The sequence below is a fragment of the Meleagris gallopavo genome, chromosome 24 (genome assembly GCF_000146605.3).
Source record: "Meleagris gallopavo isolate NT-WF06-2002-E0010 breed Aviagen turkey brand Nicholas breeding stock chromosome 24, Turkey_5.1, whole genome shotgun sequence".
In the NCBI taxonomy this organism is placed as follows: Eukaryota; Metazoa; Chordata; class Aves; order Galliformes; family Phasianidae; genus Meleagris; species Meleagris gallopavo.
Window position 1 is genome coordinate 1,542,314 of NC_015034.2, and position 15,026 is coordinate 1,557,339.

The window sequence follows — 15,026 nt, forward strand, 5'->3', positions numbered from 1 at the left end:
AAAAGGGTTAAAAAGGGGAAAAAAATGGTTAAAAAGAAGTCAACAGCCTGGAAAAAAAATCTGATGGACACATGGAAATGCTTTCAAAGAAGAAATGAGCAAACATTCCCAATGCAGACGGATGGCATTGCAGTTTCTTTTGGCTGCCAAAGGGATGGTGCCCTGATCTTTGTGGGGATGAGGAGGTGGCAGTGATGGCCATCCCCACGAGTCCCTGGAGGAGCCGGAGCTCCCAGCAGTGCTGGCTGAGGGTCTGAGCTCACCGGTAGGTGGGAGCGGAGCTCTGCGGATGGTCAGAAAGTGATTTCCACGCTCAGTTCTCAGTTCATGAAATGTACTTAAAGGCTTCGGCTTCCGCCCTCGTGTTTGTTACTCAGAGGGATGTGCTTTTTTCATGCTTTTGGCTGTGGGTTTTGGCCACGCAGAAGCCAGGCAAATGGCTTCAGTGGCAGAGAGAATCATAGGACCATGGAACCACAGAATGAAAGAATCATGAGGTTGGAAAAGAACACTAAAATCATCAAGTCCAACCCCAACCCATCCCACTATGCCCACTAACCACGTCCCTCAGTGCCACATCCCCACAGTTCTTGAACACCTCCAGGGATGGTGACCCCACCACCTCCCTGCGCAGCCTGTGCCAAAGAGACGGAGCCTTCAGCAGGGTCTGTTGTGATAGGACAAGAAGAAATAGTTTCAAACCAAAAGAGGAGAGAGATTTAGATTGGATATAAGGAAAAGGTTTTTTATGATAAGGGTGGTGAACTACTGGAACAGGTTGCCCAGAGAAGTGTAAGAAGTGTGAGACCAAAAAGTCAGGTTCTGAGCATCTGATGGAGCTGTGGGTGTCCCTGCTCATTGCAGGGGAGTTGGACCAGATGGCCTTTAAAGGTCCCTTCCAACTCAAACAATTCAATGATTCTATCAAATCCTGACTCACACATAAAGGAGCCCCCGTCCCTCCACCCTGCTCTGACGCAGGAGGAGCTGCAGGGCTGCAACTACATCTCCATGGAAGACAGATGCTCATACCCTCTCCTGATAAGAGCTGCAATAAATTCCCTGGGAGCAGCAGTTCTGAGCACTCTGCTGTCAGCTCTGCACACTGGGATGCGTCCAGGGGTAAGGGCTCTGTCGCTGTGCTACGTGCAACAGGTTTGCACTGAGAGGGATGGGGTTTGGTCTTGAGATTCAGGGCAGCTTCAGCCTACTTGTCTTTATTTTCCTTGCTTCTTTACTCCTGCTTCCTGGTGATTTATACGTAAATATATCTATTTTCTTGCATTAATTATATTATTTGATCCTTGCTATTGCTTGGAGGTGCTTGGGTACGATGAGAAGCCTGCTCTCTTTTTCAAGTTAGTGACTTGCATGGCACTCAGATCAGATGATAGAAGGTTTGGAGGTTCTACTCTTTTCTTCAGGAATAAAATGATAAATGTCATTGCCTGGGATGTCAGGAAACCACAGAAGTGTTGGAGGCAGCTGTAGCTCAGACTCTGCTCTGCTCATGTTGCTGCTTTATTGCTGAAGCAGCCACAAGCTATAGGAACCCAAATGCTAACTGATAAGTTGGTTTGGTACAGACTTCTGAGGGATATTTCAGTATAACTGAACAAGTCCCAACCTTAATCCTGTACGTTAGGCTTTTAAGTCCTGCATCTTGCTGCGACATTTCTATTAGGTCAAAGGAAAAGACATGCAAATTGAATCAATTTCCTTTGAGATCCATGGAACAAACATGGAATACAAGATGTAGAGATTAGCACAGATAAGCTACCAGCTTGATTTATGCTTTGAGTCTTTGAAGGAAGACTGAGATGATGCTTGCAGTAGGGACAAGATGTCTCAAGAGAATGGAAAAGGGCTGGGGAGCACTCCATCTCTTGACTGCAGCATTAAACGTGAGCTGGATAAAAGTGGAGTCTTTGAGAGCAAAGCTGGAACTCTCTGCTTCTCAGAATGGCACCCAGCTCACGTAGGAGATAAGAAGAAGTCATGAACCTGAGCGAGGTGCTAACCCACAGCATCTTCTCCCAAGGTTGCAGGACATCGCTGACAGTGGAGCCAGGGGACAGAGCCCCAGCAATGCCCCCAGCAGCCCCCACGTCTCAGAGCTGGCTGGCACAGGGCCGGGCATCGCGGAGGCTGGCACTGGTGGTGGTGTTCGTTGCACTGCTGCTGGACAACATGCTGCTGACTGTTGTGGGTATGGTGTGCACTGCAGGGATGGCTGCAGAAAGCTGTCAGAACATGCTGGGGACAGGCATGGGGACGGGTGTGGGGACAGGCAAGGTAAGAGCAATGGGGACAGGCAATGAGACAGCAATGGGGACAGCCGTGGGGAAGGATGGGTGAACGAGCATCCAAGCATCGACACTGAGCTAGCACCATTCAGTTCATATGCATGCTGAGCCACAAATTCTAGCAATCCCACTGATGAACACTCTCCTTGGCTTTTTTCCCAGTGCCTATCATCCCCACCTTCCTTTATACAATAGAATACGAAGGTGCCAACAGCTCTGCTGCCCCGCATCAACCCGAGTCACCTCCCTCAGCCATCGAAGATCCTCCTTTCTCCCCCAAGTCCTCCTATTTTGACACCAGCACCACGATGACCTTGGGCTCCCCCAGAACTATGGAGCTGCAGAAAGGGACCAGCGCCAGGCACCCACAGCATCGCCCCATGAGCTCCCCATCACCCAATGGTTGCCCACAGGGTGAGGAATTCCTCACACAGGAGAACATGCGTGTGGGGCTGCTCTTTGCCTCCAAGGCTCTTGTCCAGCTCCTGGTCAACCCCAGCGTGGGGCTGCTGACCAACAGGTATGTCTGCAATCTACTGCTTTCTAGTCAAGTGGCAAAGATCTGCAGTCACATAATGATGGGATCTGGTGAGAGAATAGCAAGAAGAGTGCAAGCACCACAACAGGAATGAATTTTGCCTTTTTTAAGAGCCTACAAATGGTTTGCAAGCTTGCATTATAAAATAAGCCTCACTTGTGTTCAACATCACATCAGAACATTTCAATGCACATAGGCATAGCTCTACCAGATATATTTTTCTCTCATTCCAGGATAGGATACCACATTCCCATGTTCATTGGTTTCGTCATCATGTTTCTCTCCACGCTCAGTGAGTACCACCCCTGATTTGCCCTTCACACACAGCAGGATGCCCCAAAATGAAAGCAGCAAAGGAGACAACCACCTGCTCTGTCCCCATGCATGAGAAGCTGGGGACAGGGAAGGACTCAGCTGGGCACAAGTGGTTGCTGCTGCACCTTAGCAGGGCTTTAGATGTGAGCTCTGCTGGGCACTGTGTTTCTCCTCCTGCAGTGTTTGCATTTTCTGGCACCTACACGCTGCTGTTCATCGCTCGTGCTCTACAAGGCGTTGGTTCCTCCTTCTCATCAGTTGCAGGTGAGCGTGTTGGGTCACTGCATGCTGTGAAGCCCTATGCCAGCTGGGTTCAGTCATCACCTCAGGTTCTCTCTGCTCCCAGGCTTGGGCATGCTGGCCAGCATCTACACAGATGACTTTGAGAGAGGCAACGCCATGGGCATCGCTCTTGGAGGGTTGGCCTTGGGTGTGCTGAGTGAGGATCTGTGGCTGCCGGGGGCTTCATACCCGCAATATCCCCATGCTTTGCTGCTTGGTGCTGCTGAGCATCCTTGGTTCAGTGTCGGGATGGGGGTCCCAGTCTCTGCTCCCCATCCATTTCCAGTGGCTCCACCAATATAGTCCATCATTAGACGTGGGTTTGGGCTAAAGCCAGTTGCCTGCTGCGTGGTGACACAGCCTTTCCCTTGCAGTCGGGGCCCCATTTGGCAGTGTGATGTACGAGTTTGTGGGGAAAGCCTCCCCCTTCCTGGTCCTGGCATTCTTAGCCCTGCTGGATGGAGGTGAGGGGTCACGTAGTTAACCCAACCCAAAAGCAAACAACTCACCCAACCATAAACCAAAGGACATGGAAAGACCAAAATGCAGCCCTCTCAGGAAGAACTTCTGAGGGCTCTCACAATTAATACAGCATCAGTTACTCCATTATTGCTAAACCATATGCTTCCCACCACCAGACATGTGACATAGCAATACAGTAAGAATTAGTCCCTCATTATTTAATGACCCCCTTGATTGCTTTAATGGCTCAAATAGCACATCAGTCAAGCTCTCTGAACAGAATTTCTCTGCAGAAGGCACACGTGGTGCTGCCTGCAGCATCTTCATCGTAATACAAAGAAATGGGATGTTGCCTGTGAATGGCAATCCCCTACTCTCTCTCTGTAGCTGTGTTACAGATTCAGGCCACGACAGCGTTCAGAATTACAGATAGCAGAAACACACATTTTTAGTGGGAAGTATTAAGCTAATTAAATTACAGTCACAGTTACCATCTTTGCCTAGATGTAATGTAAGACATCTTTAATGGAGCATGTAAGAGACTTTGGAAAGTGAAATGTAGGTTCCCTATGCTTGAAGGTTGTTTTTTTTTTTTCATCCCATTCTTTTCCATGTCTCATTTTGGCCATGCCCCATTTGAAATCCCCCAGCTGACAGCTCCCTGGATGATGCCCCAACAGCACAGCTTTGCATTCTTGGGGCTCTGCCAATGATTGATGCCCCTCTGAAGGAAAACCCACAGGGAAATTTGGTTTGGAGCAATACTAACAGCACTGTTTCCACCTCCCCCCACACCCCCCAGGTTTGCAGCTTTGCATTCTGCAGCCCTCTAAGGTCTCTCCTGAGGTGAGTATGGGCACAATGCTGGGGTAGATGCTGCAGGTGAGGGGTGGCTCAGACCCCCATCTGCAGCTCCCTAAACCCCCATCTCAATCAGAGCACTAGAGGCACACCAGTGCTCACCCTACTGCGGGACCCCTACGTGCTGGTGGCTGCAGGTAACCTCTGCGTTCCCACATTGCCCCATTTCCTTCTTTCTATTCAAAACAGCAGCAAGAGGAGCCTTAAACAGACATTTTTCTATTCTCTCCCCACCAGGAGCCCTCTGCTTCTCCAACATGGGGGTGGCCATGCTCGAGCCCACCTTGCCCATCTGGATGATGCAAACCATGTGCTCCCCCAAATGGCAGCTTGGTAGGTGCTTCACTTTGCAGTCCTTGCTCCTCAGCAGCAGATTGATGCAGTTTGGTCAGAGCAGTTCCTGCTGGGCACTGCAGGATGGGCTGAATATCTCTAATATCATCTTAAAAGGAAGAAAACATATTCCCACAGAGTGATGCCAGGCTGTGTGCTGCTCCAATTTTAGCTGGAAATGTCCTTGGTGATAGCTATACAACATGCTTTTCACTATTATTGAAAAAATGGTATAGAATCAGTCTCCCTACCACAGCAATAATGGTGGAAGAAAGGCTGAGCAGATCAGTCGTGCTGGGCTGAAGTCATGGCAGCCAGCTGGGTTTTGCAGAGGCAGCTCTCAGTAAAACACAGCCATTTAGAGATGGTGTGTGCTAACTACCAGCTGCCTTGAAAATGCAATATGGAGATAGCACTGTCCTATAAAAACAAAAACTAATTGTTCTAAAATCCAGTTGGCTGGGAAATAACCTGGGGGACACCCCAGGCAACACTTAGAACCCAGACTGAATTGCAATCTGGGAGCAGAAGCACTGAGATAACCCTCCTAATCAAGTTATTCCCTGGTCAGGCAGCAGCATCCGTCCCAGTAAGAGCTCAGGATGATTTGTGTGATTGAACACAGGTGGGTGAAAGTAAGGAAGCACCTCAGGGCACTCAGAGCTGCTCTGGTCACTGCTGAAATCAAAGGGATTTTTGGAGTTTCCCAGAAATGGGGAGAGAGCAGTAAGCTGGCAGCAAGAAACCCCCAGATGCATTGTACCTGAGATTTGGGAGTGGTCTGCATTTAGATACACTTCAACCAAAGTCCTCTATCAAAAAAGCTCTCAGAAACACAAAGAGCTTATTATTTGTATGCTTTCGTTTGCCCACTTCCATAATTCTGAGAAAAATGAATAAATAAAACAGAAGAGCTTGGACTAAACCTGCAGAATTAACAGTGTTCTGTAGCTGTCAATGAGGAGAAAGAAAGTTAAATATAATTCTACGTGTTTCAATGAGGAAGTTGTCTCAGTGAAATATAGCTGATGTGTTTTATCTATAGTCAGCAGGAGAGTATATTAAAAATAAACAACTGGTAAATCAGCAAGCAGTTCAAATATTGACTTTTGACTCATAACGATTGCTAAGCTTTACATTCAAGCAGCTATTTTATCCCTCTTTATTTAGCTAAAAGCAGAAGGCAAGGGGAGAAAGATGGACAAGGAAGAAGTGATGACAGGAGAGAAGGATGGGGACAGAAAGCTCTGCAGTTGGCTGCAGCTGGCTCAAATCTGGGTGACTCAGTTTCTCACCCTGCAGAAAGAAAACTCGCTTTCTGTGCCTCTCTCTGCCTTCACAGAGGAGCAATAAGACTGTGACAGAGGACAAGGAGAAGCACCATGGAGCCTAGAGACACCCTCAGTGTGTGTGCCGGATCCTTGCATTTGCAGAGAGATTGCACACTGTCTTTTATTCTCTCCCCTAGGGATGGCATTCCTTCCGGCCAGCATATCTTACCTCATTGGCACCAATCTCTTCGGGCTCCTGGCTAACAAAATAGGCCGGTAAGTGAACAGCAGTGGCCTCAGCAAGGATCCTATTTGCATACACTGAAGGAATCACCCTCTGTTGCCCTCGTTGCAGGTGGCTATGCTCCCTGATTGGCATGGCTGTGGTGGGGATCAGTCTGCTCTGTGTGAGTACTGCAGGGCAGCTCTAAGACCTGCTCAGGGATTGCACCACAGATCTGTTTCACAGAACTATGCTGTGCCTCCTCACCTTGAAGCTCTTCTGGCCTCATTCACACCTTCTCTCTTTCCTCTCTAAGGTGCCCCTGGCAAAAAATATTTATGGGCTGATTGGCCCAAATGGCGGGCTTGGCTTCGCCATAGGTAAGTGGTCAGTGTGTACAATTCCCAGCACTGCCTTGAGAAAAGGTAATACCTCCTGATCTCATGCTTGCTCTGAGCAGGAATGGTGGACTCCTCCATGATGCCTATTATGGGTTACCTCGTGGACCTTCGCCACACCTCTGTCTATGGCAATGTCTATGCCATCGCAGATGTTGCCTTCTGCATGGGCTTTGCAATTGGTATGGACCCATGGGGTACTGTTCTCAGTGTGTTCCTCCACCCAGTGTCCAATGGCAGCAACTGGCACTGAGTCTGTAGCACAGCCATTGCAGACTTTAGATCCCCTCCAAAGTGGAAGAGCATCTTTTGCTCTTTTCCTGCCTCCTGAGCCTTTGTTCATATTTAAATGTGCAGGTCCATCAACAGGCGGTGCGATTGTACGAGCTATTGGGTTTCCCTGGCTGATGGTCATCATTGGAGTTACCAACATCACTTATGCTCCTCTCTGCTGGTTCTTGAGAAGCCCTCCTGCTAAAGAGGAGAAGATAGTGAGTGCACTTTATTGCCCTAAAGTATAGGAGTTTGATAATCCAGAGATACGTGGAGGGAATTAGGATAAATTAGCCAGGAACTGTGTCCTCCTAATTTATAGCTTGTATTCCCTGGGCAAAAGTTGTTGGTTGCTTTGGCTTTCTCTAAAACTAGTAATGCTTCTATTTATTACTACAATTAATGGCCATTTTTACTAAAACATCACTTCTCTCCTTTATGTAGGCAATTTTAAGCCAGGAATGCCCCATGCAAACCAAAAGCTCCACTGCTCAGAAGCCCCTGCGGGATTTCCCTCTCACAGACAACAGTGATGTGGAGGCAGAAAATGTGGAATAGCAGCAAGGCTGCACGTCCTGCTTGAAGCTATGTTAAGTTCACAGAGCAATGTATCTCTCAGCACCCAGGAATAACCCAAGACCTGTAGGCACAGGATGGACATGAGCTGTACGTTCAGCTGTTCTCCTGGCAGTCTACATCAGGGAATGCACTTGGAGGCTCCCTGCCCAATTCTGCCACCCCTTTGCTGGGTGACATCTAGGAAGGTCACTCAAAATCCATCTCAGCTGTAAAAAACATACAACGTAGAGAATGATACCATGCTGTCCCGAGCTGCCAGCCCACACAATAGGGATAAGACCAACACCTCTCCCACACAGGTTGCATTCATTAATGTCTTTTAATTGCTTACTGCTTTTGGAAGAAAAGCACCAGAGAAAACCAAAACGAAGTTAGCAGCTTCAGGACATCTCTTCCTCCAAAGTTCTGCTGTAATCCCCAGCACAAAACCTTTCTGTACCAGCAGGATCCAATAAAGACAGCTCTGTCCTGTTCATGTGCTCCATGCTCACTTGAAGGCAGTTTTTAAAAGTTCGTTGTTGCCTCGGTACAGCTGTCTGTGCTTTCTATTCATGCTATTCATGGCTGCTTGTACTGCCATTCTACCAGTGAAGAACTCTTGAGAAATTCACTTAAATATAAGGCTGAAAGTTTTAAACCTTTAGACGCTGCTTCAGACCTGTGATTACAGTGACAGAGCGTTACCGCAGACGCCTTTAGCTGAGATGAGGTCACGGGATGTCTGCGACCCCAACCTATCGCAGTGAGTGGCTTCATTTAATGTCCATTTTGCAACATCCCAGCCACCAGCTGAGGGAACCACACCGCGCTGCACTTCCCGCCGCCCAGCAACACCTCTCACACGACCGCCACGACAGCCCCGCAACTCTCGCGAGAACGTCGCAAAAAGTCTCGCGAGTCTTACGCGAGACTCTCGCCTCCCGGATGTCCCGCCCCCTTGCGGTGATGGCGGCGCTCTAGGCCGCGCGGTTCGGCACCACCATGCACTCGGACGACGTGAGTCCGCCGCGCGGTTCGGTTCGGTTCCATCCGCCCCCGCCGCAACTAATTAGCGGCTACCCTGGGGCTGGTTCGGTTGCGTCCGGCTCGGGCAGTCCCCCCCAGCCGCGGGAAAATAACACGTGGAGGCGGCTGGATCGGGGGCAGGAGCGTGGCTGGGGCAGCATAAAGGGGATTTGGTTCTGTTGCTTCTTCTCCCTGCACCATGTGTGGGTCCCCTCTGTTACAGCCTTGCTTGTTCCAGGGATTGGAGGGGTTACAGGGTCCTAGAGTGCTCGCTGACACGTGGTTTGTCCCTGCAGATTGTCTGGGACACGCTTGGAAACAAGCAGTTCTGCTCCTACAAGATCAGGTGAGTGTGTGAGGATGTAGGGGCAGCGAGCCTAGGCAGTGCACAGCTCTATCTTACAGCTCTCCCTTCCAGGACCAAAACCCAGAGCTTCTGTCGCAATGAGTACAACCTGACCGGGCTATGCAACCGCTCCTCCTGCCCGCTGGCCAACAGTCAGTATGCAACCATCCGTGAGGAGAAAGGTGAGTGCTTGGACAGCCTCTGCTCACAGCCCTTGGCCTGTGGGAGCAATCTTGGGGCCTGGCTCTGTGCCCCACTCCATGCTCAGGTCTCAGTGGGGGTCATGTTCTTCTCTATAGGCCGATGTTACCTGTACATGAAGACTATAGAACGTGCTCCATTTCCCCGTCGGCTGTGGGAGCGGGTGAGTTGATGAGAGCAGACTGCTAACCAAGCATGTTCCACCATCATGTACCTACAGGCAGGGGACAGTCGAGCTCCTCCCACGTGCAGATGTGTCCCCTTCGCTCAACCCTTCCCCTTTTCCCCAGGTCCTGCTGAGCAAGAACTATGAGAAAGCACTGGAGGAGATAGATGAGAATCTCATCTACTGGCCACGGTTCATCCGACACAAATGCAAGCAGCGGTTCACCAAGATCACCCAGTACCTCATCCGCATCCGGAAGCTGACTCTAAAGAGACAGTAAGTGACAACAAGAGTGATTGTGTTGGTTTGACTTAAAGCTGTCTCCCATGCACTGAGCTGCTGCCACAGGCTGTGTGCAGAGCCCTTTCCTGGCTCCACTGCACCTGCAGCACATGCTGTTTTCCTGCTGGCTTTGGCTGGCTTCTAAATGAACCTGCTTTAAACTGATGTAACAGCATCTTACTATGCATAGATAGATGCACCTAAACTTGTTACACCCACATTTCTAATGATGCAGCTGCTGGTTGTTGTTCTAGCAAGCATTTGCCCATCTGCTACACAAGAGGCTGAAAGGTTCATTAAGCAGCTCTTGTTCCCTGCAGGAGGAAGATCGTTCCATTAAGCAGAAAGATTGAAAGGCGAGAGAAGAGGAGAGAGGTAATGAGTCTTGTCATCTCCTGTCTGTTGCTTCTGTTTCTCATGCCTTTGAGAGAACTGACACAGGTCCTTTTTGCTCTCTTAGGAGAAAGCCCTGATTGCTGCTCAGCTGGATAACGCCATTGAGAAGGAATTGCTGGAGAGACTGAAGCAGGATACGGTAAGAATCACTGCCTTCAGAGCACAGCAGTAAAACTGCTTCTACTTGCCTCAGTCCTTTCCCAAGATGTTGAGCTCCTCATTCTTCAGGAATGTCTATTTCAACCTGGTATGGTATAACAGTACACGCCTCAGATGACTCTGCTACCAATGCCTGCTTCCCCCTGGGCTTACAGAAAATCTTTTGTGTTGTTGTTGTTTTCTTTTTTTTCCAGTATGGAGACATTTACAACTTCCCTATTCATGCCTTTGACAAAGCCCTACAGCAGCAGGATGCAGAAAGTGAGAGCGAGTCTGACATGGAAAAGGAAGAAGATGATGAGGTAATGCCTTCAACCAGAGCATCACAGCTAACCCTCCCTTGAGGTGCAACAGTTCTAATTCACTTGCAGACTGAGTGTTCAGTGTTATTGCCAAGGGAGGGGAACAGATCAGGAGAGGTGAATACAGAAAAAAACATGGGCAGGTCATGGCCTTTTTGGCTGCTACACTGTGAATTGTAATGGGATATTTCTCAGCCCGTTTCTGACTTTGTTTCCTACAGGACAAAGATAAAAGAGAGTTTGTGGAAGCAGATGACAGTGACCTCAGCGACTTTGAGGTAAGTGAAGCAGCAGGTATAAACTGCAAGCTAAAGTGTTTGAAAGTAACCTCTGCCAGCCCGGGGGCTCTGGTGATGGGATAAGAGCCAGTAAATCACATTTGTGGGATAGAATGATACAGTTGGAGGACTGCACAGTGCCTACCACAGCCTAGTTGCTCTGGCTAGACAGCTGGGAGCCAGGAATTATACAATGGAATTGGATACACAAGATAATTTTGCAGAAAGCGGAGGCTTAGTTGTACAGTGTGCTCTGATTCTTTTCCTTCCTCAGGACATGGATAAGTTAGAGACAAGTAGTGAAGAGGAGCAGGAAGATGAGGAAGAAACAGAGAAGAAAGCATCTCGCTCCAAATCTAAGGGGAAAACTCCTTTGAAAGGACCAACCAGAAGAAAACGCCCTTACATTGAAATAGAATATGAGGAAGAAACAGAGCCAGCCACCAAAACAAAAGTGTCCTGACTCTCGCCTGAACTTGCATTTTTTTGATGAATGACAACTCCACGTGTCCATTAGGAGTACTGCAGCTTTCACCACTTTAAACAGGATTATCAAAAATTACTTTTTCAATATTGTAGCTTAATAATTTTTTTTAAAAAGAGAAAAGGATTTCTGTCCTGAGCCCACGCAATCGCAGCAAGTTTGTACAACTGTTGAACAAGGTGTAGCTTTAAGAAAACTTCCCCAACTTCTCTACAACCATGTGAGGCTCAGCAAGGACTGCTCCACAAAAGAACCTAGACTAGAGACAATGCTGCTTTGTTCTGAAGCCAGAGAAGCCTGCATGGGGGTAGAAGAGCACTCAAGCAAACCTTGTTTGAGGGAGGTATGAGACAAAGGAGGAGAAGGACAAAGTAACTTAAATAAAAAAAATATTTTACTGTACAAAAAGCACAATTAACATTGTCATGCCTCACGTGTTCTCTTGCACTCTCCTGATGCATTCCTGTACACGGTTCTCCTCACAACAGCTGTACACGCCTTCCAGCAGAATCTGAAACAGGAAAAGCATCAGCTTCCATTCTCCTGGCGCACTGAGATGCATGGTGCAATCAACTGTGCCCAGATGCCCTTGGGATCAATACAAAGCGTATTATCCATTGCTATATATCAGGTCCTCTATCAATTAAGCCAAGTACTAACAGAGTGGGTGGAAATACTGTTGGATTTAAGAAATAAGTGGGCTCTTGCATGCACCAGGCTTTTTAAGGGGGAAGAGCAGAGATAAATTATTGCTGGGTCCCTGGCTCACCTTCACTTGTCCTTCAGAGCTCCGATCCAGCAGGATGAGGCATTCGGTGGCTCTCTGGAGCAAGGCAGCTCTCACTGGCTCTGGTGTTGAACCCTGATCAGTGTGGACATCCCAGATCATCTTCAGCAAGGCTTTGAGCAGCACAGGGAGCCTGCATGGCATTCTGAAAAGAGCATGCATGCATGCCTTAATATAAAACCTCTTTGTGAGGCAGGCAAAAGCACAGCCTTGCTTTGCAGTTCCAGGCAGAAGTTGTTAGTGGCTATTTACACATGAAGCTGGATTACAGGAAACAAATGCTTCAGTGATGAGGCTGAAAGAAGTTGCTTCTTTCTGAATGCTCACCAGAGGAAAGACACAGGCCCTGAACACAGGGGTAACCTTAACAGCAAAGGACTTGCTCCACAACTGTGCCACAGAGAGTGCATAGATTTACTTTTTAGCCAAGGTTACGCTTCCAGAGCAGGAAAAAGATAAAAAATAGATTTAGGTTTTGGGCAAGGTTTTTCAGGAATGCAGTCGTGCTAGTGATTGCTCCCTGTGAGAGGTTTCCCAATAGGTTTCAAGGCCTTTGCCTCAGATAACACTAAATGTGGCTTTGAAAGGGCTGATATCCATTCAGGATATGCTTTCTGCAGCATCCTTCACCCCAGACCAGTACCTGGGCCAAGCATGCTCTATGGTGCACTGCAGTGTCTCCAGTATTCCCAGTCTGGCTTCTTCCTCAGGGCCATCAGAGACTTCCAGGTAACCCAAGATAACCCTTTCTAGCCTCTTCAGGTGCCGTGCTATCAGGATGCCAAGTCTGTCAACACAGAGCACGCACTGAGGAGGGAGATGTATACCAGGGACAAAACAAAAGTCCTGTAGGGTTGTGGTTGCTGCTCTCACCTCTGCACAAAGGCAGGCAGGGTTTTGGCATACACCCGTCGCAGCGCGAGCCGATGCTCTGGCTCCATGTGGGTCAGAACCAGCTGCAACACCTCATCACAGGGTGAGGTTGGCTTGGGCTGCTGCCGCTGCGCTCTCTCCAGGACTGGCAGCAAGTCCAGCAGGCACAGCAGTACTGCCTGGTGCAGGATGGGAAATCTGGGCAGTTCCTCTGACATAAATTACACACAGTTTCCTGCCCCTACAGCTGCAGCCTCCATAGACTTCTACTTCTTGCTTTTCCCCCGGCTGGCCCTCTTCAGCAAGGCTGCCACCACCTTTAACATTGTTCCTGAAATCTGCTGAGTTACTTTGTCCCCTGGACACAAGTATCTGCTGTTAACAACCTGAACTGTGAGCAAACACAGTTCTGCCTCCTCATGCTTTTAGCTGCCTATCCCACATAGGGCCGATATGCAATACCATAAGGCAGATTAAAATTAAGTTCTGCTATCCTACCTGGATGAGAGGAGCCTCTCGTGAGTAGAGGTGATTGTAAAGGGCATGGTACACAACCTGAGCCCTGTTGAACTGGCACAGATCAGCACCTGGCTGAAAGAGAGCAAACGTTATTCGCAAGCATCACCTTCAGTGCTCACCTAACCTCATCAGAGGGGAAAGTCTTCACAAACCTAGGCTTTGTGAAAACAGTAATCATAAACATTAGGAACATTGCTTACAAGAAAGTGGGACCAGGTGCCATAGCTTAAACCCTGGACAGGAGCAGCCACTTTCCCTTGCCTCCCCAGCTGCTGCTTTGCAGTTCCATTGGCATTAATTTAATACCCTCTCCTGTAAATCATTGTTAGTTTGATACATGCATCATCTGGATTCAAAATATGGCAAAGGAAATCTTTGCTTGCTGCAACAGATAGGAGAAATACAAACTTAAAAAGAGACAGCATAGAGCAAGGGAGAAAATCACAAGGTTAACAGAAGGACCAGGAACAGAAATTTGGAAACCTGACAGGCATCCAACCCACCCTTCCTTCAAACAGCCAGGAGAAGATCCAACTTCCCCTTACCACATTGAGAACGATGTGGTGCAGGCAGTGCACACCCAGGACTTTATTTTCCTCCCGAAAGTCATCCGAGATGAGCAGCGATGCGGGGAGGACGCGCTCCAGGTGCTGGCTGAGCCATGGCCGGGTGATGTGCAGCAGTGTCCAGGAGAAGACGTGTTTCGTGGCTGGGTTGCGCTTCCAGGTGTCTCTAGGAATACAAACAGGATCCCAGAGAATCACTGAATAGTCTGAGTTGGAAGTTGCAAAAAAATTTTTCCTTATATCAAGCTCAAATCTCCCCTCTTTTAGTATGAAACTGTTTCCCCTTGTTCTATCACAACAGACCCTACTAAGAAGTCTGTTCCTTTAGAAACTCAAAGGCTGCTCTGAACTCTCCCCAGAGCCTCCTCTTCCTGAGGCTGTACACCCCTGAGCCTGCCCTCACAGGGATGACGTTCCATCCCTCGGATCATTTCTATGGCCCTCCTCGTAACGTGAGCTCACCCTGCACGAAGTCACACACCAAATCTCCCCACCCAGGACCCGCTCCTCCCACTCACTTGCCCAGCCGTGGCCTCAGCAGCCCCATCACCGCCGCGAATCCTCCTTCCTCCTCTTCCTTCCTCCCCCGAAGGAGCTCCGCCACCGTCCCGCAGCCCGCGGCCCTCACCAGAGCCCCCAGCAGCTCCGTGGCCACCGCACGGGACCCGGCGCCGGTCCAGGCGCCCTCCTCGATATGCGTCACCGCCAGCACGTAGATGTGCCCCATCACTCGCCGCAGGACCGCCTCCACCGCGGGCCCCAGCGACTCGTCGGCCTTGGCAGCCTCCAGCTTAGCGAGGAGCCGCAGGAACACACCGCCG

The 15,026-nt window shown here is 49.1% G+C and overlaps 3 protein-coding genes across 4 annotated transcripts; 2 read left to right on the top strand and 1 right to left on the bottom strand.

Annotated features, from left to right (window-relative positions):
• The first annotated feature begins 729 nt into the window (after nt 1-729).
• SLC18A1 (solute carrier family 18 member A1) lies at nt 730-8,386 on the top strand. Of its 2 annotated transcripts, XM_010723101.3 has the most exons (16): nt 730-1,122; nt 2,042-2,209; nt 2,469-2,826; nt 3,078-3,136; nt 3,340-3,423; nt 3,506-3,598; nt 3,816-3,905; nt 4,706-4,749; nt 4,841-4,901; nt 5,002-5,097; nt 6,566-6,644; nt 6,724-6,775; nt 6,908-6,971; nt 7,052-7,171; nt 7,347-7,480; nt 7,707-8,386. In XM_010723101.3, exons 1-16 carry the CDS (start codon nt 1,023-1,025, stop codon nt 7,818-7,820), a joined length of 1,716 nt encoding a protein of 571 aa, XP_010721403.1. In that variant the 5' UTR covers nt 730-1,022; the 3' UTR covers nt 7,821-8,386. The 2 variants fall into 2 exon arrangements, with proteins under 2 accessions (XP_010721403.1, XP_031412605.1); XM_031556745.1 differs by lacking the exon at nt 3,506-3,598.
• A 344-nt stretch (nt 8,387-8,730) lies between these two features.
• MAK16 (MAK16 homolog) lies at nt 8,731-11,871 on the top strand. The gene is made up of 10 exons (XM_010723100.3): nt 8,731-8,837; nt 9,143-9,192; nt 9,265-9,374; nt 9,492-9,556; nt 9,684-9,835; nt 10,162-10,216; nt 10,302-10,376; nt 10,591-10,698; nt 10,920-10,976; nt 11,251-11,871. The coding sequence occupies exons 1-10, from the start codon at nt 8,823-8,825 to the stop codon at nt 11,437-11,439; spliced, it is 876 nt and encodes a 291-aa protein (XP_010721402.1). The 5' UTR covers nt 8,731-8,822; the 3' UTR covers nt 11,440-11,871.
• Nucleotides 11,837-15,022, bottom strand: TTI2 (TELO2 interacting protein 2; the record flags this gene model as incomplete). The annotated part of the gene is made up of 7 exons (XM_010723160.2): nt 11,837-11,971; nt 12,230-12,392; nt 12,891-13,034; nt 13,121-13,299; nt 13,619-13,711; nt 14,185-14,371; nt 14,724-15,022. Coding segments are annotated over 7 exons (1,146 nt in total), but the record flags the coding sequence as incomplete, so codon positions are not given.
• Between the last annotated feature and the right edge of the window lie 4 nt (nt 15,023-15,026).

Coding starts and splice junctions, on each gene's coding strand:
- SLC18A1 (XM_010723101.3), top strand. CDS start 1,023: ATGCTCATACCCTCTCCTGATAAGAGCTGCAATAAATTCCCTGGGAGC. Junction 3,424..3,505: donor CTCCTTCTCATCAGTTGCAG/GTGAGCGTGTTG, acceptor CTCTGCTCCCAG/GCTTGGGCATGCTGGCCAGC. Junction 7,172..7,346: donor CTGCATGGGCTTTGCAATTG/GTATGGACCCAT, acceptor TTAAATGTGCAG/GTCCATCAACAGGCGGTGCG.
- MAK16 (XM_010723100.3), top strand. Junction 9,557..9,683: donor CCCGTCGGCTGTGGGAGCGG/GTGAGTTGATGA, acceptor CCTTTTCCCCAG/GTCCTGCTGAGCAAGAACTA. Junction 10,699..10,919: donor AAAAGGAAGAAGATGATGAG/GTAATGCCTTCA, acceptor TGTTTCCTACAG/GACAAAGATAAAAGAGAGTT.